This window comes from Magnolia sinica, chromosome 6 (genome assembly GCF_029962835.1).
Source record: "Magnolia sinica isolate HGM2019 chromosome 6, MsV1, whole genome shotgun sequence".
Taxonomy (NCBI): domain Eukaryota; kingdom Viridiplantae; phylum Streptophyta; class Magnoliopsida; order Magnoliales; family Magnoliaceae; genus Magnolia; species Magnolia sinica.
In genome coordinates, this window is record NC_080578.1 from 1,583,461 (window position 1) to 1,608,343 (window position 24,883).

The 24,883-nt window shown below is 39.6% G+C and overlaps 2 protein-coding genes across 7 annotated transcripts; one reads left to right on the top strand and one right to left on the bottom strand.

Moving 5' to 3' along the window:
- The first annotated feature begins 1,122 nt into the window (after positions 1 to 1,122).
- LOC131247904 (uncharacterized) lies at positions 1,123 to 6,768 on the top strand. Of its 6 annotated transcripts, none has more exons than XM_058247859.1 (5): positions 1,123 to 1,209; positions 1,323 to 1,361; positions 1,999 to 2,446; positions 5,707 to 6,199; positions 6,601 to 6,768. In XM_058247859.1, the coding sequence occupies exons 3-4, from the start codon at positions 2,100 to 2,102 to the stop codon at positions 6,194 to 6,196; spliced, it is 837 nt and encodes a 278-aa protein (XP_058103842.1). In that variant the 5' UTR covers positions 1,123 to 1,209; positions 1,323 to 1,361; positions 1,999 to 2,099; the 3' UTR covers positions 6,197 to 6,199; positions 6,601 to 6,768. The 6 variants fall into 6 exon arrangements, with proteins under 6 accessions (XP_058103842.1, XP_058103843.1, XP_058103841.1 ...); XM_058247860.1 differs by having other exon boundaries at positions 2,053 to 2,446; XM_058247858.1 differs by lacking the exon at positions 1,123 to 1,209 and having other exon boundaries at positions 1,240 to 1,361.
- A 1,786-nt stretch (positions 6,769 to 8,554) lies between these two features.
- Positions 8,555 to 19,570, bottom strand: LOC131247905 (MOB kinase activator-like 1A). The gene is made up of 7 exons (XM_058247863.1): positions 19,405 to 19,570; positions 14,391 to 14,439; positions 12,051 to 12,159; positions 11,112 to 11,205; positions 10,123 to 10,256; positions 9,854 to 10,017; positions 8,555 to 8,829 (listed from the first exon to the last, which is right to left on the bottom strand). The coding sequence occupies exons 1-7, from the start codon at positions 19,425 to 19,427 to the stop codon at positions 8,755 to 8,757; spliced, it is 648 nt and encodes a 215-aa protein (XP_058103846.1). The 5' UTR covers positions 19,428 to 19,570; the 3' UTR covers positions 8,555 to 8,754.
- Between the last annotated feature and the right edge of the window lie 5,313 nt (positions 19,571 to 24,883).

Below are 24,883 nucleotides of genomic sequence, written 5' to 3' on the forward strand. Positions count from 1 at the left end.
ACTTGAGTACTTGGTGCCTGCATAAGAAGAGGACAAAGAAGACTCTGGTTATTACAGTGACTCTCCGATGCCTAAGTCAGGCCTGGAATCTGTGTCTAATGGTTTAGATTTGGGGGTGAGAAGTGAATGTATATGCGTATCTTTCATTGTGGGTAGGTCCCCTATTTATAAAGGCAACATAATCTCATGGCGTCTAGAACTTTTTCTGAAGGGAATTGATCGTTATCCCAAACGACATTCAGATGGGAATGACTGACGAAGCTCAGCCAATCGTCGACCAATCTCGAAGTATTAGTATGTTTGAATAACTTACACTCGTCAATTCATTCTCCGTTAAACTGTGGTTGAATGTGGATGACTGGCCTTCGATCGACTATTAACTTAGATATGGTCGATCCATAATCAACCTATCGCTGACTAACGGCTAATCCATGGTCGACCTAGGGGATAGGTCGGACTGAGGTTAAGCAAAGGTTTGGTCGGCTTGTGCTTGATTAATAGCTGACCCATGATTTGGATCAGTATGAAGCAGCCTTTGAAGAAACCTTTAAGTGTCCTTGAAGGTGTATTGGCCTCTTTAAAGGTTCCGCCTTATGGCTCTGAACATGTAGGCCTTGGTCAAGTCCGGTGTCTGGTGAGTTTATATCAGTAGATTTAGTATATTTCATAAGTTGACTTATCGACTTGTTATATTTTTCCGTAACAATAATCTCTGATTTTTGGAATTTCTTTGCCTAAATCTAACCATTGATTATGTTTCCATCTGACCACACGTTAATTCAAAAAAGTTGTTGTTTCATAAACCATCACAAGTAGGACTCACGATATGGACGGTTTGATTCGGATCACACGCCGACATGTATACAAATGTTCGTAGCCGGAGTAGCAAAGATGTCCTCCTTGTACAAAAATGCTTGTAAGAGACAAGTCCAAGACCTTCCATTTCTCGTTTGTGTCGGGGATCCTCTGGTATCAGGTTAACCGAGAATTACTGTTACCCTAATGGTTTGGCTTCCGAAGCTGTTTTTAATTTTATTTATATTTTTTAGTAAGTGGTGACGTGGACCGATGAGAATTAGGGTATCAGGATTTCTCTGTTGACCTGACAACAGAGGATCCGACCCTCGCTTTCTTGGGCCAGGGGATCGACGACCCCACACGGCGCCCTCGTGATTCATCCTTCCTTTTTCATCGCAATCATTCGCTCGAGTCGAGCCGCTCTTCTGCGACGATTCTTCTCTTATTGGGCCAGGGGATCGACGACCCCAGATGGCGCCCTCGTGATTCATCCCTCCTTGTTTTCATCGCAGTCATTCGCTCAGTGAGTCGAGCCGCTCTTCTGCGACGATTCTTCTCTTAAGGTACGTCGCCCAATCACCTCAATTCAAAATTACAAATATTACAATTAAATAAAAAAAAATCTTATATATATATATAACATCTTTTTATTGGGGGAGGTTTCTAGAGCGAGCGCCGTTTCGAGATCCAACTGCTGCAGATCTTCTTTCAGCTTCTTCTAACCCGAACTCTCGAGGCCTTGATCTGTATTTCCTCCATTAAAGCTCTGGATCTGTACGAGCATCTCCTTCTCCGATCTCTCTACCCCTTTTTTTCATTTCAGGTTTTCCTTTTCTGGGAAAGAAAGCGGCCTTTTCCATGTCTAGAAGCGGACTTTCACCGTCATCGCTCTCTTTCTGTATAAATATAATCGTTCGATTTGTGCTTGCTTTTTTTTTTTTTTCAATCGGATCATGGCGAGGAATTGGAGAGGTGACCGGTCGACGTTTTCGGAAAGCGGGGAAAATCTTCAAAAAGAGAGAAATTGCGCGTCTTCGGCGTAAAATCCAAGTCAGACGGTTGAACGCTGTTCCGATCTTGGAAAAACGTCGTCAATTCCTCACCCCGAATTTGATTTCCAAAAGAAAGAAAAAAGAAAGAGCACCCCAATCCTCGACGAAATTTGCAGATTTTTAAAGAAAAAATCTCTTTCTGTTTCAGATCGATCTCTCTCATCAGAAGAGGATCTCGATTTTGAGTAGTTGGACTTCACAGGTTGGTGCAGTGATTCCGCGGAAATCCAGGGGTAATCTCGGAAACGGATGGGTTCTTTCAAAGGGCATCTTCTTCCGGGTACTCTGTTTCTGGCCATTGGAGTGTGGCACATATGGAGCACGATCGTGAGGTACGTGTCGGATCCGAAGGGGTTTCGGGTCCGGGTCTGGAATCCCGTCCCGTGGTTCGGAGGACGGGTAAAGCACCTGGAGCTGTACGTGATCGCTGGTGGGGCCCTCATCGACTTCTGCATCGAGCTTTTCTACTCGACCCACCTCAAGTTCTTGGTGAACGGGGTCTTAAACCCTTCTCACATGAACGATTTCGAGCACGCCGGCATGCTCCTCATGTTCCTCATCTTCGGTGTCGTCGCTCTCCTCAACGAGAAAACGAGGTGAGAGCTTTTGCTCCTCTGTCGTATCCTTTGTCTGTTCATCTCAAAAGTACAATAATGCCATTGGATAGTCTCTCTCTCTCTCTTTTTTCAAAGTGCCGTACATGCAACTCAAACTAAACCGTCCAAATCCTGGGTGGGTCCCACTTCATATGAATAGCCCAACGGTTATGCTGAAATTATGTTACACTTACATCTGGCCGAGTAGTGGACATCTAATGTACGGATGAAGTTAATGTTAGCCAAGGGCATAAATGTAACAGTCCAGTGATTTGGACGGCTTGATTCGAGCTACATATGTTTGTAGCGCACACTGCCAGAGTATCAAATAAGTAATCCAGATTGTCTACAAACGTTCGTAGAAAAAGCTTTTTCTGCTGCTCTTATTCACCTGCGTGATTCATGTCCGTGCAACTTTCATTGAGATGTTTGTGTGGGGTCCACCGTATCGTGTGCTACGTTATCTTTACTATACGGGTCGTAATGGGCGTTACAAATTATTATTTTTTTTTGTTTTTTTGAAAAAAATAATCTTCAAAAACCTGTATTTTTCCTATAATGTTGATTAAGAAGTATAAAAGACCTATATCGGCTTCATGACAGACAATTACATGCCTGTTATAGCCGCTGTATCTACCCTATCACAAACAATTACGAGCCTGTTATGGCTTTTGTTGGAGATTAAACATGCTGTTGATAGAATTACAAATCATTTTTTTCTATGAGGCTGTCACGCCTTTATGCCACTGTTAACTTTACATTACGACCTTTATGGCATACCATGTTTGTGTTAGTCATCTAACCCCCTCATCAAGCGAATCCCAATATTGTGATGGGATGCCCTCGTAAATTAATTCTATATATTCATTAGGTGGGCCACACCATATAAAACAATAGACATCCACCCAAAAAGTTGGTGGCCGGTGAATTAAGGGTTGGAAATTGGCCTGGGCATCCCACTTTCTTGTTGACCTACTCTTTTTCCTTTTCCATCATAAAAATACGGTGGGGGCCCACTAGCGGAATAAGCCTTTTTTCCGGAGGATTCGGCCTCATAAGAAGGGCCGAACCCGCTTTACGATTGGAGGAGTTATACGATGGTCTGGCAGAGTATGGAGAATAGTGCTCGTGCAACATTCTACTGTACATGTTGTGGAAATATATTAAATATAGATCGTCTAAATCGGTGGGAATCACTCTAGGTGGTGTATATACCTAAAGTTAGATTGACTGGGCCATGGCATTTCATTTGGCAGCTGGAAACGAAATGGACGGTTGGGACAAATTCAATCGGGCTACTGTCCATTGGTTGGATGATTACAATAGTCCAGTCAATATATTTGGTGGTCTATAACGATCCTAGATTTTGCAATGGTGGGCCCACTATAAGGATGGTATGGAACGTGTATCGGAATCTTGCATGGGTATGTTCGTCCGTGCTGTCAAAAGTATTATTTATTTATATCAGATGGATCCTTCTGCTATTATTACCCGAAAAGCTACTCCTCCTAGGAGGTTTCCTAATCCACAACCATTTGGTGCTGGTCCTGTACACTCCACACGTGCCAAAGTTGCTCACGTGCGTGAAATCCAAACTGTACATATGCTGGCGGCCCTTGTGCGTACATGCCCTGATCCAAGAATCAGGGAAGCCAGTATATAGGTGGACACAATTGATACATGTGTGCACAGATGGCTCTATCATATTACAGTTCTTGTTTCAGGCTTTCTTATATATATATATATATATATATATATATATATATATATATATATATTTCTTTTGTATTTTTTCACGGAAAGATCTTTTGCCACATGCGTGGCATGCATTGATTGGTTCCCTATCCTTTTGGGGTTGGATCAGCTCTGATTTATCATTGCCCATGTGCTGATAGTCATGTTAGTGCAAGGAACTGCAGGGGCAAAAGAGTCGTTTGGATTCCCCTTGCAGCCCCCTTTTTCAACGTAGTCGTTTTCGCAAAGGTAATAATCATACAGCAACACTGCAACAATGGAGGAGGATCATCATATCTCCATGTTCATCATTACCACGAATTAGGCGCCTGAGGAGCTATTTGATACACTCGCACTCAGACATTGTATGCGTGGGATGACTTCAACAAAATCTAACCGTCCAAATTGTAGGGCCCACTGTAGATAGGTCATTTTTCCAAAATTAATTATAATTTTTGGTCAGTGCAAACTGTTTGCTGAAAGTCCCACCGTTCCTTCTACTAAATAGGCTAGTTAGATAATCAAATGAAGTGTTAGTTTTTAGGCATTTGAACAATCTAGGTTGAGAATCATCACAATCCGAGGGTGTAACTCGAGTTATTTGTATGCCACGTGTACAATTTGGTGTGCCTGCGTATCAACTATCACACCCTGCCAGAGTATCAGAGTGCTGGTTAAGCTTTTACTATCATGGATAAAGATTCCTCCTCCTTTCTTCAGTGGCACATGGATTTGTAGTTTAAGAAAAAGGTCTGATCGATTGCCATCATCACCTTAGACGGGCATGGGATCCCTTTTGCTGATTAACACACCCATCCTTTCTTCTCGTTATACTGTAGTAGCTTGTACCCTTGCATAACCAGAAGTGGGAAAGACGGTTAGATTCGGGTGTGGGTTTGCCTGAAGAGTATCACACTGCGTGGAGCGCGCACACACTACATGAATCCTTTTGTCACTATCTGATCTTGATTGGAAGGTGATTAGATGTAACCTTATATGGATTTTTCAGCAGATGCTCCACATCTCATCACCACCTATTGAGCCGTTTGGATTGTAGCTATTCGGATTCAGTTTGGATTGTAGCTATTCGGATTCACAGGAATCCTAATCTCCACTTGAGGTGCATTTGTTATATTTGGAGTGGCTGGATGTTGGAATGCTGAATATCTAAATGTCTGATGGTCCTCTATATGCAATAAAATTAGGGAATTACGGTGCCCAAAAAGTGTGTGTGTGTGTGTGTGTGTGTGTGTGTGTGTGTGTGTGAGATTTCCACAGGTGATTACCCTCTCTTAAGTAAGATGGCCAAATGATATGGTTCGAATCTGATTGTCATCTGATAACAGTTATTGAAAGTAGGCACCACTTTCTTTAACCCCACACAAGGGATAGGATCAAATGGTGGCTCACTTGGCGGTTGATTAGATTCCACTTGCGCTGTAATTCCACCATGGATGCTTCAATATTGAACACATCATTTTCTTAAACAATGCAATGAAATGATTTGGGCACTGCCCGTGCAACAGGTATATCTCCCTACCAGAAGGGGCTCTTTGCCTGATTATCGCCACAGCGTTCTGCTCTGAATACCTGTTGTTCTACTTCCATTCCACCTCCCACAAAGGCCTGGAGGGCTACTACCACCTCCTCCTTGTCCTTGTCATAGGCCTCTGCATAGTTTCCACAGTTGCTGGAGCCCTCATCCCGACTAGTTTCCCTGTTGACCTGTCCAGTGGCATCTCCATCACTCTCCAGGGCCTCTGGTTCTACCAGACAGCCTTCACCCTCTACGGTCCGATGATGCCAGCAGGCTGCCTGCTGAAAGACAATGAGATCAAGTGTCGGTTGCCTGACAATGAGGTCCGAGGGGAGCTGCTTGCCAATTTCCAGCTGTTCACTGCTGTAGTGGTCATCCTCATTGGTGCCGTGGGATCTTATGGAATTGCAGCTTCTAGGTATGGGCATTCAGAGCTTAAGAGCATGCATGCGGCTGAAAATGGATTGCAAGGGAACTAAATGGTATGTTTTTTTCCCCACCTTGGCAATTGCACACACAAGTGAATTGAATTGCAAAAATTCAGTTCAATCCAGAGGAATGGAGAAAGCTTTATAATGTTTCCCGGCATTCATGACAAGGAAGTAGCCCTTGAATCACAATGGGATTTCTATCCAAACCATCTTGAAAGTAATGCAATTTTAGTTTGAATTGGATTGACTGTACTCATATGATGCATGGAATGGGTTGACGGTGTAAATTATAGCATTGTGATTTAGTTAGGACTTCTCCCTTGTATGAATGCGGAGTTAGGAAATTAAATTTTGGTTATTTCCACTTTCAGGGACAAATAATTGCAATTCAATTCGATGGTGCATCCAAACATTCCCTGATTGGTTGACTGTTGTCCTTTTGTTGATTTCAGGTCTGCAGTGGTATTTACATGTAAAGAGGCTGGGTTGAATCATGTTAACATTCAAGTTCGTGACAGGACCAGATCGGCAATGCTGGCGCATTTTGTTCAGAGACGAGCAATGTAGCAACATAATAACTGCCTATATCAAATGAGAACCGATAGATTAGGCCCATTTTTTTTTAAAAACCCAGATAGAAAAGATTCATGTTATATAACAATTGGTTGCATGTGAAAGCTGAAGTGATATGCCATGGCCGTTCTATGGGAAAGGGCTAGCATCTTGTGTTTGGATAATAACATATTGAGATTGGGCATGATCACAGCATGCCAATCATCAACAGTGCTGGAGTGAAAAAAAAAAAAAAATCACTCATCCCATTGATTCGTATAAAGAAGTTCATTTTCTTAAGGCCTTTTTTTTTTTGTTTGTTTGTTTGTAAATCCTCATTGTTGAAACTCAGTGTCTATATGACTCCAGAAACTTGGAAACGGATATGAGGTTTTACCCACTTCAAAGATTTTACCCAATTATCCAATAATAGTTTAACTAAATTATTGAATTCTAATATATAATATATTAAATTTGATATTTGCTCATCCAAAACTCATTGTACATCTAATTAGTTGGCATGTATGGCTTACCAAGGTATTTGTGTGACATCTAGCTCATCTGGCAAGGTAGTCTCATTGTGAAAATGCAATGCCTGGAATATCAGGTCGATCCAACTATCAAGCAAGGCACACCATAGAAAACTATAAACAACTAAAAAAAAAACCTCATGTTCATGTGGGGCACTCATTTTCATAGTTGGATCGACCCCTTTTTTGGGGCATCCCATTTTCAAGATGGGACAATCATGCTAGACAGGCAAGATGTCATAAAATCAACATGGTAGCCCACATGCCAACTAGTTTGATGTACAACTCGCTGTATAGAAGCATTTCTCACTAAATTTTATAGTGTTGACCGACGTATATAGCAACTGTTGCTAGTCTACATTTTTCGTTTAAATGATTTTAGGATTTATAAATTGATATTAGTTAATTATGTTATGAAAATTGTTTTTTCTATTTTAGGTATGATTTTATTAGGTATCTAACCTTTTCTTTTTAAAAATTAATTAGATACTAACTGGATATCCAATTATCTGATTTCTTTGGATAATATTTTTATGCAACTAATATCCAAACTTCTTTGAACAATATCCGTTTCCAATATTTAAGTCCGTCTAACACTGAGGCCCAGGGCAAATTCTAAGGCCGTCTTCAGATAAATGTATTCCAAGGGCAAAGAAAAGAAATGACAATTATTAGGCAATGATTATTTTTACAAGCACAATTGAAACATGCGTTCACTTGGATAGCAAATGATAATAGGAGACAAGGTTCACCTAGTGTTGTGCTAGAGGATATAAACCATGAAAAAGTGCAGGGATTGCTTTGAAGTATCTTCCCTTTATTATCCAAACATCTCAAGCCATTACATCAATGGAAAACCTTTTCCATTTCCATCGACTTCCATGGGATTGGTGATATCCAAACATGCCAGTGTGCATATGGCATTATTTACGTGTTTCTTTTCAAGTCTGTTTGATGGGTCAATGACTGGTCTTGTTGGATACACCCAGTTGGGTCTACATTTACACCCCATCCCAAACGGCCCCTGCAATTTAGATGGTATAATTTTGGAGACGTGTTGAGATGATGGTTTTGAAGAAATAGAAGATTGGATTAAACACAGGTTTGAGTTGGATTTTTTTCAGGGATTGACAGATCTGGAGTTGAAAAAGAAACTAATATTATGAGAAGTTTTATTGTTCTTTTTTCTTTTTCTTTTTCTTTTTTCTTGCAAAGAAATTACTCAAGCTTGTTTTCCAACAAGATGGCATCAGATATGATCAATCTTGGGCAGCTCAGGAGCAACTGCAAACAGTTCCAAAGCTCAGCTTCTGCCACACAAGACTAAGAGAATTAACACATCACAAATACTAATGATTAGCATTTTATTTGAATAATATTACAGATGGCAGCCACCTTATAAATGTGGCAAATCAGAGCAATAAACACTCAAAGCTTTCACGACGTTAATAGATAGCACACTCCAGGCGTAAAACAGCACCGGATGTCTTATAATTAAGTAGGTTTGCAGACATATTTTCAGTCCTAATATGGCGCAATGATGGATTCTATAAGCTCTTGAAGTGGCGCAAGCTCCTTCTTGTCAATCAAACCAAATTCCTGCATCACAACACCAACCAACATTCAGGTCACTCAACTCATATAATTATTTCTTCTTGTTATTAAAGTACTGCCATATCCAACCCCGCAAAAGGAATGCACCGTTTAAACCCACCCTGATTGATTTGCTTACACCCATTTTCCTCTTGGGAATTGCAATGGTACAAAAGCACCCTGTCTCAATTCCGAAATGGAAAATAGGTTTATGCAAACCAAACAAACATAGTGAGCGTAGACATCAACTCCCCTCAAAATTGTGAATTCGGCCCGCACAAGGGTATGCCCACTGAAGATTCTTAGAAGTACTGATACCAGCAAAAGACCAAATTACCCCTGCAGGACTTGAAAGATCAATTTTAAGGGTTGGGCCAAGTCAAAGCTTGGAGGATAAATAAAATAAAATAAACAGAACGAATCCCCCACACATTATCTCCACTGGTATGAATCGGTTATAGAATGCAACAAGTCAAGTTGTCAATCCATGTTTCTGATGAATGAGCCAGACAAAGTCCATGTTTGGATACATGTAGTCCAAGGTAAAAGAAAAGAAAAGGTAATGATAACCAAAGTCCATGTTTGGATGCATGTAGTCCAATGAAAAGAAAAGAAAAGAAAAGGTAATCATAACCAATTATCATTTCCATTAGCAAAACTGAAACATGAATTCCATTTTAAGGGGTCTTCTCTGGATAGCAAGTGAAAATCAGATATTTATGAGACAAGGGACCACCTGCTTTTTTGTGCCAAAGAATGCAAACTATGGAAGAGTGCAGTGGTTGTATTGCGGAATCCTCCCTTGTCTTTGCCATCCAAACATCTCAAACTATCACATCAATTTTTATTTTTATTTTAAAAGAACCTTTTCCATTTCCACTGATTTCCTTTTTTCCTTTCTTCTTCTTCTTCTTCTTCTTGCAGCGAATTTCTACTGATTTACATGGGATGGGTGATACCCAAGCATGCCCTAAAAGTTTCTGATGTATGAGCCAGACAAAGTAAAAGGGTGGCCATAAGCTCTACTTACACACGTAAAGAGGATAAAATGCTTGAAGCAGGTATTGAGATGAGCCTCCTCCTTGAGACTCACGATCTTCTGAAAGTGTGAATGGTATATGTGGGCGTAAACACGGAAGAGACGTTTGAATATTGTCTTCACAACTTCTTTGAAGTTTGGAGGGAAGGGTGTACCTACAAAAATACAGTACCATAATATTATTAAAACACGTAGACCCAAAAAAAGTTCTGGATATCCACAGGACCACAAGCTTCCAAATTATCTAATAGATATGGTACCAAGCTTTTGGGGGAATATGGATTCATCATCGAGCTGAGCCTCAATCCAGTCCATCAGATATTCTACGTATTTGGGAGCAGAAACTTCTATGGGTTTCTTTATTTGTACACCATCAGCCCATCTATACTCATATCTGCAGAGTTTTATCCATATAAAATCAGCAACTCTATGTTTGTAGAAATTTATAGGTGTGACCAGTGACCATGGAATCAGAAGACTAGGATGTGTGTGTTTTCCATTGTTCAACAACCCAGAAGTCTGACATGACTCAATGCCTGACTGGGTAGGTTCAACTTGAAGACTTGGGTCGACTTGAATATTTGACTATGTATTCAAGAAACAAGTATATAATTCATGGATTAACAAATTTAATGTTGCATAACCATATGGGCAGTTAAGGGACAACATGTTCATAGGATGAGTGTAGCTGAAATGAGAATGATGAGATAAGTGAGTGACAAGACAAGGATAGAATTAGAAATGAATGCATTAGAGGGAATTTAGGAGTAGCACCAATACATAAGTAGACTTACATTGTTTGGTCATGTGCAATGGAGACCAAGAACCGCACCAGTTGGAAGGAGTTAATAAAGTTGAAGGCTCTTAAAGGGCAAGGGGAAGACCCAAAAGGACTTGGACGGAGGTCGGAAGATGTAATTGAAGGTCTGCCCCATGATAGAGTGGAAGCTGGAACAGGATTAATGTAGCCAAACCCAATTAATTGGGATAAGGCTTGAGATGATAATAATGAATGTCAAAAAATTGTTATAAAAAAAGAATAAGAAAAAGAAAAGAAAGAAGCAAGGTTGTAGAAATAGTACTTTTGACCACGTTAAACACTGCCATGTACACAGAGAACTCCCATATTCATGGCAATGATCACTCAGGGATAATTGATAATGTAGGAAGGCTTATCAGTTGTCACTGAGTTCTATCCTTATAACTAAGATAAATTTAAGAAGATTGGTAATTGATGCTTAAGCCGTACTTGGGCCCTGCAGTCATTGTAGGACAGATCTCAGGTGTGCAGAATTCAGTGAGAGTACCATAGAGCACATTGACCTGGTTGAAGAAATCCACAGCTGAAAATAAGGCAAAAAAATCCAACAACCTTGATTCAGTTCCAGGTCCCGAGTCAAAATCTCAGACGAACTCATTGTAAAAAATAAAAATAAATAATAATATTAACAACAACAACAGCAGCAGCTTTGCAAGAGCTGCATGTGAATCTATTAACCCTTTTTCTTTCAGTGAACCCTGCCAAGGTTACTCATGAGTGTAGGATTTTAAGTCATACTCTTTATGATTCATTTGCACGTGATCCTGCATCAGACCTAGCCATGTATATGCGCAGCCCAGAGAATGGACCAGTCCAGTCATCATCTCATTTCTTGTACCAGTTAGTTCAAGGACGGCTTTGTGAATCCTGTTTATAGTAAGGCTGATCCTTGGTAAGTGAACAAGCCTTGGTATGCCTTCTCACCATCCTGATCCAAGTCCCTTTATGTTGATGCAAATGGAAAGTTAGAAAAATGAGTGACCCACAACTCACATTCCATCTACATGTTTGACACACCTGATGGCTGGACTGGCCTGATATTCGAGATATTGTACAAAAGTGCAGCCATCTGATGAACTGATCAGTTCTCATACAAATTCACCACATTGGCACGTAGAGGGAAAATAGGATTTGAAACCCTACTCTTATGAACAACCATTGCATTTCAGTTTTTGAATTGCTAACCCAAGTTTGTGTAAGGTAAGAAGAAACTAAGGCAAGGGGTTAACCTCCAGTAAATTGTAGCACTTGGCAATTTGGAGCCAAAGTGGAAGCATTCAGACCAACAAGCACTACGATAAAAAATCAAGTCCAAGAAAAATATTTTTTTTTTTAATCTCTTTGCCAAAACCCAGGAGAGAATATTACTGTTGACAGCAAGCCACTCATTTCCATCCTCCCCTGGAGGAAGTCGTACTGCTTCCCGCAGGTTTCCACTACCCAGAGTGGCGTCAATGTGCTTCCGTAGTTGTGCACCCTGCATATGGCCAAAGAAAAAAAAATAAAATCAGACACAGAAACAGTTCCACATGCAGCCATCAGCAAATCAAGAAATTGTGTATTTATGTTTAAGAAATGCTCCAGTGCTCTCGAACACTATAAGTTATAGTGCTCCTAGTTTCATTGGGACACAGCCAATCCGTCCAATCAATCAAGACTGTCCATTGGGTCCAACGCAGATTTCATAGGATACCATGCATATATGATATATCACACCAATCTGAGTATCGTAACAGTCTGATCGTTGCCCTTCAATATGGACGTCAAGATCATTTAAAAAAAATTGATCAATCTAGTTGTTGGGGACCCTCATAGATTGCTTATGATTCTAAAGAGTCAATTTTGTTAGGCAACCATCCCATCCCATCCATGGCTCTGAAAAAAGGATGGCTACAAAAATAAGAACAAAACAGGCTAGATTGACTCATCTGATCAGTGTCATTTTTGCATAGCAGCCATAAAATGTGTTCTGGACTTAATAGACAGTTCAGATTGATATTTGGACTGTGCACGCAATTATAACTTACAGCACTCTGAGAGCACTGGAGCATTTCTCTTTTATGTTGTACTTTATTTTCATTAGTTGGAAAATAAAAGTTGTGTTTTATGACATTCCCCAAATCAGCAAGTTCAGGTGTTACTTCTAAAAGTATATCCCAGTAGCAGAGCATTTGAAGGCACATGCACCAGGAGACTAAGATCACATCTAGGCTGCATTTCGATCATCGTTGTTGTTGTTGACATTGTCATAGTCATAGCCTAGTTCAGCTATTTGAGGTTGGCTTATAGGCACTTCATGAAGACTTGGCAAAAGTTCAGCAACGGGCTGCTACCCACTATAATGAGCATGGGCATGTGCACACATAAAAAAAAAAAAAAAAAAACCACTAGGAAATGGCCTCAACAACCCAATGTGTGGAAATTTATGTAGAAAATGGTAAAATAGAATTTAAAAGAACATTAGAATACAAGGTTTATATTGAAAGGCGACAATCAATAACTGAAGCATTAATGCATTATCATTTAAAAATTTATTTATTTTTCTGACAACATTCCCACGTATACTACTTTCAGCACGAAGAATTTCCATGGATTCCCAATCCACTCATTGTATTGTGTCCAATAGAATAAGGAACCATTTAGAAACACATTTTGCACAAAAAGGCATGTATATATATATGCCACAATCCAGCACCGTTTGGGTGCACCATTAAATTGAATTGCAATAATTGGTCCAATACAATGGGGATGAATGAATTCCAATTACTTTCCTTAGTATTCATGTTGACAGACCATGCTTCTAAATGCACTTAGGTTACTTTCAAGGTGGACTTGCAACAAATGTAACTGCAATTGAAGGTTTCTTCTTCATTATGCACACTAGGAAACACGATTACAACCTGGTCATCATTATTGATCTGCATGTCTAAAATTGTTTGGTAGCACAGATTTTGGGTAGCTAGTAATTGGATCCAGGATGTTCAATCCAGATCATGTTTGGAAACCCTAAAATCCTGGATTTCAAATCTACCTTGGATTGAAAAGCCTCAAACAGGCCCCTTTCAGAATCCAAGAGAAAAAGTGGGATGCAAAATACAGGCTGCCAAAGGCCCAAACATAATTTCTGGATTCCACAAGATTGAAAATCTAAGTTGCCAAACACAACCGGAAGAATGCCAACCAGGTTTGAAAATCCAAGATTTGAATTATTAAGCCAGTATCGAAATCCATGCAGCCAAATGAAGTTGCATCCCTAAAGTAAGCCCCAAATTTCAAATTTGTATGTCCAGTATAAAGAGCATAATACATTTGGCTTATACTCGTCAGGAAAGGTTGGATTCAAGCCAACAAAAGGTATCAATGCAAAAGGTCTCAACATGATAGAAATTCCAAAAGTGAATTGATTGTTATGATGAAAAGCTTCGAAGAAAACTTCTCTGTAAATATTCATGCTGTCTAAAAAGATCTCCCAAAACTTGGAATAAGAATATAGTAAACATCAAGTCTGAATATATCACATTAGTAAGCAGTTACAGGCAACTAATGATTGCACATAAGAAGCACCTACCAAGATTCAGAAATAGGCAAAGCAGCATGTAGAATGATGCACATGAAGAAGATTCAGAAACAAGCTAGATGGGACAGTCCTTGTGTACACTTAGAACCAAGCAGACAACATAATAATTTGCATGTAGTTAGAGAACAAACCTTACTCCCTGATGGCGCGCTCTTTTTTGGGCGGAATGTCTTTTGATTCCTGTTTGCAAGTCAATTCATTGTCAGGCATGTAACTAGTAAAGGCAATGTGAGATTCCGAAATCCAGTCATGTATTTTCTTTTTCTTTTCTTTTCTTTTAATGAATGGTTGAGATAGAATGTGTAGCTGAAATGAGAATGCTTAGAACGATGAGTGGCAGGACGACGAAGGGTAGAATTAAAATTTGATGCATACACGGGAACTTAGGAGTAGCACCAACAGATAATAAAATGAGGGAAAGTAGACTTGGATGGTTTGCTCATGTGCAACGGAGACCCACAACTGTGCGGGCTGGGAGTTGGTACAGGTTGAAGGCTCTAAGTAGAGCCGGACACGAACCGAGCTAGCTCGGTTAACTTGCTCGACTCAGCTTGGATCGAAAGTTGGGTTCGGGCCGAGTCGAGCCTCTTTTTTTTAGTTCGAAAAAAATTTCGAGCCGAGCTCGACTCGAAATTGACTCGGTTCGGTTCAGCTCGGCTTATATACATTTAAATTTAAATATAAATATATTATATATATAATATCGCCCTAAATCCCCTAGCCGACCCGACCGGCCCTCCCTCTCAAATCTCAAATCTCCCTCCCTCCCTCCAGTCATGTATTCAATTAGTGTCATTCTTGAACATCTAGGAATGCAATAAGAGCAAAGTTAAAAGAAAAGGGAAAAAAAAAAACCATAAAGCCATCAATAATTTATAATGGCTGCTATGACGGGGACCATTTGCTCTATGCTGTGTTGTGTAACGAAAATGCCTGCTAAATAATTATCATCATCTTAAAATAACAGCCGCTATTGTTTTCTTAACAACTTCTCCAAAAAAAAAAAAACTACAAACAAACAAACAAACAAAAGAAGAAGAAGAAGAAGAAGAAGAAACAGCCATTATTTTCTCAAAAATGGCTATCATAGGTAGTAATTTCTTTAGGATATTATTATTATTATTATTAAAACAATGGTTGCATTATGGAATATACCATCATTTTCTACTGAAAAGAGCTACTATTTTTCCATGGGCCCAACATTTCCGCTGTCCATTTTCCATTTTACTGTTTTACAACAGCTGTTTTCTCTATACGATGATAACAACGGTCAACCAGCATGAAGTTGTAACCCCATTTTCTAAACCTTGAATACAAACAATCATAAGACAACTGTAGCTTGTGATCATCGCATCAGCTAAGCCTTATCCCAACTAATTGGGGAGCTTGTGAGAATCCATTATCAATTATTTGTAACTTGGACCAGCATGCATTCGTTTCACGGGAAGAATGCATGAGCAATGTGAAAATGCTCAAAACAACAAGCAAAAAAAGCGCTTCATAATAAAACAACAAACACTGAGAAAAGTACACCTTGCTACATAAAACTGGCTATTCTGCCTTTTTCCTAAGGTAAACAGGGCTTGAACTCGAGACCTCAATGTTGAAATGCACCCTGTTTGCCGTTGAGCTACAGGCTTAAAACCCAACTGGCTTTTCTATTTTATTCACTACTTGAAAGGGTTTTGTCATATCATATCATAGCCTTGTCACATCTACTTGGCATTGGCTTTAGGAATCCCGCTTCACCAACCATTCCTGTTTGAGGCTCCATCCTCAGTAGGTGAACCAAGGTCCGAAACTGAAATTATCATGATAGCCTGGCAAAAGTTTGATGACTAGATGCCACCTGCTATTTACCCTCGTTTGCTGGGCTTGGGACCAACTGGCAGACAACTACTAGGAGGAGCAATTATCAACCCTTTGAATAAATTATACATTGACAAATATCGCATCAGTAGACCTTGATCTCAAAACCTACTATTATTGGATAACTAGCTACTTGAAATTCATTGTAGACAACAGCTACAACACATTCGAACGACAAAGGATAAAGCATCAAAAGCGTTAAGTGAAGTGAAGAAGGAACATTGGTAGTGACTCAAAGAGCTATTAACTCTCCAACCAAACAAGAAGATTCTGCCATATTCACTGAAGGCCCCACATCTTACAAGCACACGTGGTGATTTTTCATTGGCCCATGTCTGGGGCTACAGGAATCTCTTGTAAAATCCCTTTAACCCTAGTTATAGGCAATTTGTGTCCGAATCTTGCTGACTCCAACTAGGCCTTACAGCAAATGGTAGATGCTTAGAAAGCAGACTGCCCCTGTTGTTTCTGAAAATTAACAGAAGGCTGAGCTTAAAACTCCTCCATATTATGTGGGAATCAAAATTAAAGAGAATGAAGAAATAAAAGTCAGGGAACTGTCCATGGAACATGGCAAATCTGATTGAGGAAGCTAGGGGCTTATATTCTTCTATCAATGTGTTGTTCTCTCATGCGCACTGCACGGCAAATGCAAAGGAGTATAGGCAAAGACGAGGAGGAGGCTTCAGGAGATATCCTTCAAACAGAGGTTTGATGGTAGAGTTAAGCTGCATGTTGGACAGCGATACACACCCTGAAAAACATATGCACACATCAGATGTCTCTTTTCTTTTTATTTTTTGGTTCTCTTGTATAAGTGAGGTGTTCTAGGGCTGGTTTAAATGGGCTCCCCTGTTCTCTCTGTTGGCTGTGTTGATCGGCTGCAGGTTGTTGTTTTGTAATCTGCTTGCTCGTATCTTAATAAAGTTTTTTTTTGAAAAGTCACATTATGTATTAAAAGAGAAAAAAGATACAAGGCAAATAGCCTGCACTGCCGAGGAGGCTACACAGGCTATTAGGAAAATAAGAACTGAATATTAAAATCCTTAAGCTTGTCTACATTAACCGCCCATTCTACAATAAACAGTCTAGCTCTCTCAGTGACATGTTCAACTGGATTGGAGATTCCATTGAAACATCTGCCGTTTCTTTCTTCCCAAACTGCCCACCAGACAGCAAGCAGCGACATTCTCCATAGCAGCAACTTTTTCTTCTCAAGAGTGATACCGTGCCAAGCCTTTAGAAATCTTCCAGCTGAAATTGGGGCTGCCCAATTCATTTCGAAACGAGATAGGATATCCTTCCGGATGTGGTTGATGAAGGGACAGTGGATGAATAAATGGTTAACCGTTTGCTCATTAGCCAAACAGCATAGACAAATGTTAGTGATAATCATCCCTCTTTTCCTTAGGTTATCAATCATAAGAACTCTATTCATTCCAACCAACCAAGTGAATCCCACGATCTTGGGGGGAGCTTTGTACTTCCAAATTTTGTTGGTAAAGATCTCTTCTCCCTTGCCCACTCCTTTGTCAATGCACCTGTAGAACGATTTAACCAAGAACTTTCCTGATTTAGGATTGTTCCGAACCAACTTATCTGCGCTTTTTGGGTCAATCTTGGCTTCTTGAGTGTAGTTTAGAAGAGCCATGTACTCATCCACCTCGTTATCACGAAGATTTCTTCTGCACTCCACATTCCACACTACTACACCCCCGGCCACAACATAAGAGTCAGCTACTGATGCTTCCCAGTTAACCACAATGCGGTAAATGCGCTGGAATTTATCTTTTCTTAATAAAGTTTTGGTAATTCCTCAATAAATAAATAGATAAATAAACAAAATCTCATTATATGGAGAAAATTTAAAGTTATGATGAGGTGTGTGCTGGTCTCTTGAACTCTATTTGACTTTGTTCCTAACAAACCCTATGGAACCTACAGGGTGGGGAAGCCTCAGCTCATTCTTATATTGCCATGGTGATATTTTTTTTTAAAAAGTTTAGGACTGATGAAATATAAAATAGGGTTTTGGTGAGGTTCTCCCGTGGACATCATCATGCGCCATGATGAACCACAAAGATGAGTGTTTCATCTGGTTCCTTTTTTTTCCCCCCCAAATTCTAGCTGTTGCAATTTCTTGATCCACAAGATGTTGCATTTTATGCATATACAACAAGTATAATGGGTTATTTGTTACTCCAAATCAATCTCCTAACAAAAACAGATAGTAAGATAGAAGTTTGTTTTCCTTCCATTGTGAAACATCAACACAATATCCGACATTGAATCTGCAAGCCCGAGAAAGTGAATTTGCACTCCCCTTTCAACCATCAATGGACAATTCAGCTCCTCTAAACTAATTAAAGACAACCCGCCTTCCAATATAACCTTATGGAGTCATGGACTTCTTCCTGAAACCATGACAGAGACTTTATTTCGATTTTCAAATGTAAACAACCGAAAATCTCCCTTACAAACCTTCTTGACAGAAAAACATACGCCCCAATTTTAAGTAAAAATAAATAAATAAATTGATACAAGCTAAATATCATCGACTGCATTTGACAATAAAATGCATTACATGTGCTTTTGTCATGAGACAAACAAACACAATGCAACCAAATCGAAAGGTACTCGGAAGAAGGATAATCTACCGAACTGAAAAATCCGAGAAAACCCATGAAAGATCTACCCAAGCAGCAACACACTGCGGATCCAAAAATCAAGGGAAATTAATGAACCTCACATCCGATCTTACAGGGCATTTGTACAATGCTCAATTGGAAGTGCCCTATGATTGACCCAGAAACGGTACCACCCTCCACTAATCCAAACCGTTCGACTGATGGGACCCATCACAGGATGGACCAAACCCCCCATTAGCTCCCCTGTTAAATGAATCTTGAGCTTGCAAATGGAAAATTACATCCAATCGCCCATATTCAAGACCATCCCAATCGTCCAATGGGGGAGATACGCTACGTAACTCCGATCCATAAGTAAGCGAATCATATGAACCGTTAGATCGCCCAAAGGTGGGCCACACATATAGAGCTAGTTAAGCTGAGAAAATTGGTGGATCAATTCTTATTGAAGAGACTGATAGATGTTCGGATCCACCCATAACAACAACAACAACAACAACAATAACAACAGCAGCAGCAGCAGCAACGACAACAATCATCAAAATTTAAAAAGAAAATTATGATAATTACAAGAAGAGAAATTAGGGGGGGAAGGGAATACTATAGAAATTGGAGAAGAAAAACATGCCTGCCCAGACCGAAGAGGCTCATGGCTGGCGGAGAGAGGAGGAGAGATCGTCTGCTTCTTGGAGGTGGGCTGGGGCAACGCTGCCCGTTCTTCGCAGTGGTGGAAAATGGAAGCGAAGGGGTTTTCTTCCGTCAAAAGCTCCCAAGTTAAACGGCAAGATTCGGGCCCGGGCAGCATCCATTATTCACGGGCAGCTTTAATGAAAATATTTAAAAATAAGTAAATAAAGAGGGTCGCACTCTGTGGCCCCGCCAGATTATTAGTGGGGTCGCACCTCCTCTGTGTCGCTACGCCCGGGGTGCACCGAGAAGAGGCCGTGGGGCCGTGGGGCCCATGTGAGTTCTGTCAGCATGCGACCGTGGGGCCCATCTATTTGTCCTATATCTACTCCGTCCATCCGTTTTTATAGATCACTTTAGGGCATGGGCCAAAAAATGAAATGGATCAAAATCTCAAGTGGACCACACTATTGGAAACAGTGGTGACTGACCATTAAAACTTTGTGGGCCACAAAGGTTTTGGATCTTGCTAATATTTATATTTTCCATCAATCCAGGTATTTTTTACCTTATCAACAGGTTGGATGGAAAATGAACATTACGGTGGAGCCTAAGAATTTATTTTTTACGGTGGGCGTTCGATCACTTTTTCCTGTGGTGTGGTCCATATGAGATTTGGATCGGCTTCATTTTTGGCCCATTCCATTAAATGAGCTGAAAAACAGATAACGGCGTGGATATACAACATTTAAATCTAGTGGGCCCCACTGTTATGACCTGACGGAAGTCGTTCAGGCCCGATCACCGAGAAGTCGGTGTCTTGTGTACGCTCAGTGCGTACCAAAAAGAGCAGGGAGCCGCGTTGGTAAATTGGTATACCTCAGGTGGGTGGTAAGTACGGCTAACCGAGCGCCACGTAGGTGGAACTTTTATGAGATCCGCCCCGTCCATCATGTAGCCCGTCTCATTTCCATATTGCTAAATAAAAGTCACGGTGATAAAAAAAATTAGGTAGGCCGCATCATAGGAAACAGTTGGGATGTGATGTCCACCGTTAGTTGTGTAGGACCCACCTTGGTGTTTTTATATGTAATCCAATGCATCATCCTGTGGTGTGGTACACCTGATATTTGGAACTGCCTCATTTTTGGGCTCACGCCCTAAAATTATGTAAGAAAATAGATGGACGGCGAAATCAGATTGCGTATAAAATATTGATTTTAAAATATATTTTAATAAAGAATAAAACATAATATATAATATATAAAAGTGTTTGAAAAATACATTTTTGTGGGTTTTGGAAATAGTCTCACATTGGAAAAGAGAAGAACTGTTTGTGGTTTAAATGAAAACAGTGGATTATTATAATATTTCCGCGGCTGCCTGCGTCCATGGTCTAGTGGCAGCCGGGCGCGTGAGGAGCGGCAGGCCTTGAGGCAGCAGAATCAGAGGCGCTAGTGGCGTACTTTGCACTTCGTATGTCTGACTAAGTGGCTAAGGCAGATGACTGGATGAATGGGAGACTAGAGGACTCGAATGAGAGTCCTCCAAAGATATATAGAGAGGGAAAAAGAGTCAGCAGAAGAGATCTCAGAATAAATTGTGCCATTAGTGTAAGGTCCAACAATAATTGCTGCATGGCTAGCCAACAACTAGAAAATGGCTAGCTGTTGTCTCACAAATCAGCATGCAGCAGCTTAATAGCCCATGCATAACAGTCGAAAACGGCCATAAAACGGCTAGTTTTCTCCAAAAGAGAAAATGGCCATAAAACGGCTAGTTTTCTAATACTAGAAAACGGTCATGGGATTTAATTCCTAGACCATAACCCCACCACCATAGCTTTATAAAAGGAGGGCTGTATGGGTTTTAATATCATTTCTCAACCCACTCCAGCAGACCCATACGAACTGAGACAGTCCTTCACTCCTCTCTTATACTTTAGTAAGACAGTAGACAGTAAGGGTTCAACCCTTTGCTTGAAGAACAAACCAATGGTGTGGTTTAGAATGGTTCAACTGAACCAGTAGGATTTGACCAGGCAGTGGTCTAAATCACATAATTTTTCTTTTCTTTTTTGAGATTTTTCTTTTATTGTATTTCTGCCAGAGTGTAACAGAGTTCCAATAGGTGGGCTTTCGTGTTTGTTGAACGCAGATCCACACCAGGCTCGTCGTATCCTAGTAGCGGTTTGCCCTATAACCTATCAACATACTCAATCAATTGAGTAGGGGCAAATAACGCTTTAAGGCCAGCGTTTCAGATGTGCTTCAGCTTGTCCTTATTCAAGCTAATTTTATTTTCGGTTTCCATATTATAGCAGAAATTATATTAATTTGTATAATTTCAAACAATCTTAAAGCGTTATTTGATGGAAGTGAGTGTTTCATCCATCAAGTTGATGAATCAGAACTTATTCATCTCGATCGATTCGATGGAACAAATTTTACGAGATAGCAAGACAAGCTAAAATTTCTTGATGGCGTTGAAGATCTATTACATTTTAGATTCAAATCGCAAGCACTACCGAAGCATCCGACACAGACACAAACAAGTGGTTGCCCGCACCAAACGAGCCGAAGACAAACTATTGTGTTGAGGACACATTCTAAAGCGCTCTCTGACCGCCTGTACGATCCGTACCAACAGACATCATCAACAAAGGAGATTTGGGCCGCTCTGGAGTTCAATACAAGATCGAAGAAGAAGGTACCAACAAATTCCTCATCGCCATTATTTTGAATTCAACATGCTAGATGGTAGACCGCTGTTACTCCAAATCCAAGAACTGCACTAATAGTTAATAAAATCAAAGCAATCAAAATTGATCTTCCTAGATCATTCCAAGTCGGGCTATAATCGTTAAATTGTCACCGATGTGGAAAGACTATACAAAGAAGTTCTGCATAAAACCGAGGACTACACACTGGAACAAGAAACACTTCAGAATTGAGGAAGAATCACGTAACCGCGAAAAAATGATAATGGGAATGCCTCGTCCAAGGTACATGCTAGAAAATACTGATAACAAGAATCTCGAGAAGGACGATTCCCTGAAACCCAATAAAGGAAAATTCAAGAAAAACGCCCAAAAGAAAAACAGAAAGTTCAAAGGCCTATGCCATGTCTGTGGAAAACCGGCACTATGCTCGAGTATGTCGATATCGCAAATCCAAAAAAAGGTAAGTGTAGTAAAAGAAGACGATATTGTGGCTATGATCACTGAGGTGAATATCATCCAAAGCAAAGTTCCAGGTTGGTGGTATGATCTCCGCTAGAATACATGTGTGCTACGACAAATTAGCCTTCAAAACCTATGAGGAATTGATCGATGATCAAGAAGTCCAAATGGGTAATGAAGTCCAATCGAATGTCCTCGACAAACTGTCGAATTGATATTCACCTTTGGGAAGAAAGTGATTCTATTAATGTACCGCACGTCTTAGACATGAGGCGAAACTTAGTTTATAGGGATCTTACGGGTAAACCAGGTATAAGGGTGGTGTACGAGTCGGGTAAACTGAATTGTCTAAGAATGAGAATTTTATCGGAAAGGGATATACTTATAACGGAATGGTTAAGTTTTCTCTAAATGAAAGTAACACTTCCGTGTATATGATTGAATCCACTGGACCGTGGCATGATAGATTAGCCCATATAAGGTATAATACTTTGAAGTTCATGGTTAAAAATGGTTTAATCTCATATATAGATAATGAAACCGATAAATGTGAAGTGTGCATACAATCCAAAATGATGAAGAAATCTTTTCAAGTATTTAAAGATCGTCTCAAGTATTAGATCTTGTGCAGTGATATCTGTGAGTTAAACGGCATTCTTACTCGTAAAGGTAAACGGTACTTCATAACCTTTATAAATAATTGCTCTATATATGTGTATGTATACCTATTAAAGAGAAAAGATGAAGCATTGAACATGTTTAAAATATATAAAAGCAGTAGAGAATCAATTAAATAAGAAGATAAAAATTCTCCGTAGCGATAGAGGAGGAAAATACTTCTCAAATGAATTCGATAACTTCGTGAAGAACATTGACTAATACATCAATGTACGCGCCATACACACCTCAACAAAATGGAATAACTAAAAGGAAGAATAAAACATTAATAGAAATGGTCAACTTAATGCCGATAAGAGTAAAGTTGCCACTAAGTTTATGAGGTGAGGCACTACTAGCGTGTCATATACTAAACAAATTTCGTCTAAAAATATATAAAATATCTCCATAAGAAAAATGGAGAGGTAGAAAACCTAACTTATGATATCTAAAAGTGTGGGGGTGTTTTGCATATTGCAGAACCCCTGATCCAAAAGGAACTAAGTTATGACCAAAAACTATTAAGTGCGCCTTTGTAGGGTATGCATAAAATAATAAAGCTTATAGACTTTTAGACATAAAATCTAATACAATAATAAAATTAAGAGACGTTGAGTTTTTTGAGAACTCGCTCTGCCTCTGACTAGCTTGCATAGTTATGGTAATTACAAGTAAGCTATTTATATTCACGGTGATTACTTCACATGCATAGCAAGTTCGAAGTATCGGTATTGCTACAAGTTTCGTTGGCCAGGGATATGGAAACAATATCGATATTGCCCATTAGGGAAACATGGAAAAATGGTATAATTTTTCAGTGAGACTTCAGGAGATGTTAAAATACACATATTTGTATATTTAGGAATTAAAAAATTACAAAAAGAACACATGCATAATAAGTTTCCATTTAATGGGGCCTAAAAGCATTTGTTGTTGTAAGAAATCAGTTCAGCCATCTCATCCATCCCATCTATCCATCCAACCATCCAACCTTCCATCCAAACATTCTTCAATCTTCAATATTTCAGAATAACGACAACATGATATTTCACCAAGAAATCATCAACAACTAGAAAGAAAACGAAATATTGTGGTCTCGATATCACCCATGTTGCAATAATGATAATATCACGATATTATCAATATTATCATCTTCCAGATAGTGGAAGCTCCTTTTGAACCTCGTAGGAGTCAAAATACAAGAAAAGAGAAGAGTCTAAGAGATAACTACATAAACTCACAACGTGTCATTTTCCATCTTGTAGAAGGAGATAGGAAAAATGTTATAAGAAAAATACTTATAGTAATGATTATAGAAGATAATCTTAAAACATATAAAAATATTGTATCCTCTAGAGAGTTAGCTTTTTTGGGAAGAAGCTATAAACGATAAAATGGAATCCATAATGTCAAATCAAACATGGGAACTAGTAAACTTACCTCCAGGTTCTAGATCCATAGGTTGTAAGTGGGTATTTAGGAAGAAATATCACACTGATGAGACTATCCAAAACTTTAATACTCGACTAGTAGCTAAGAGTTTTAGACAAAAAGAAGGAATAGATTACTTTGACACATACTCACCTATAGATAGGATAACATCCATTAGGATATTATTTGCGCTAGCTTATATACATAATCT

Bases quoted from the DNA above. Each gene is read 5' to 3' on its own strand.
- LOC131247904 (XM_058247859.1), top strand. From the start codon at position 2,100: ATGGGTTCTTTCAAAGGGCATCTTCTTCCGGGTACTCTGTTTCTGGCC. The intron at 2,447-5,706 runs GTGAGAGCTTTT...CCCGTGCAACAG, and splicing joins CTCCTCAACGAGAAAACGAG to GTATATCTCCCTACCAGAAG.
- LOC131247905 (XM_058247863.1), bottom strand. From the start codon at position 19,427: ATGAGCCTCTTCGGTCTGGGCAG. The intron at 10,257-11,111 runs GTACGGCTTAAG...AAAACTCTGCAG, and splicing joins ACAATGACTGCAGGGCCCAA to ATATGAGTATAGATGGGCTG. The intron at 8,830-9,853 runs GTAAGTAGAGCT...GTTGTGATGCAG, and splicing joins ATTTTATCCTCTTTACGTGT to GAATTTGGTTTGATTGACAA.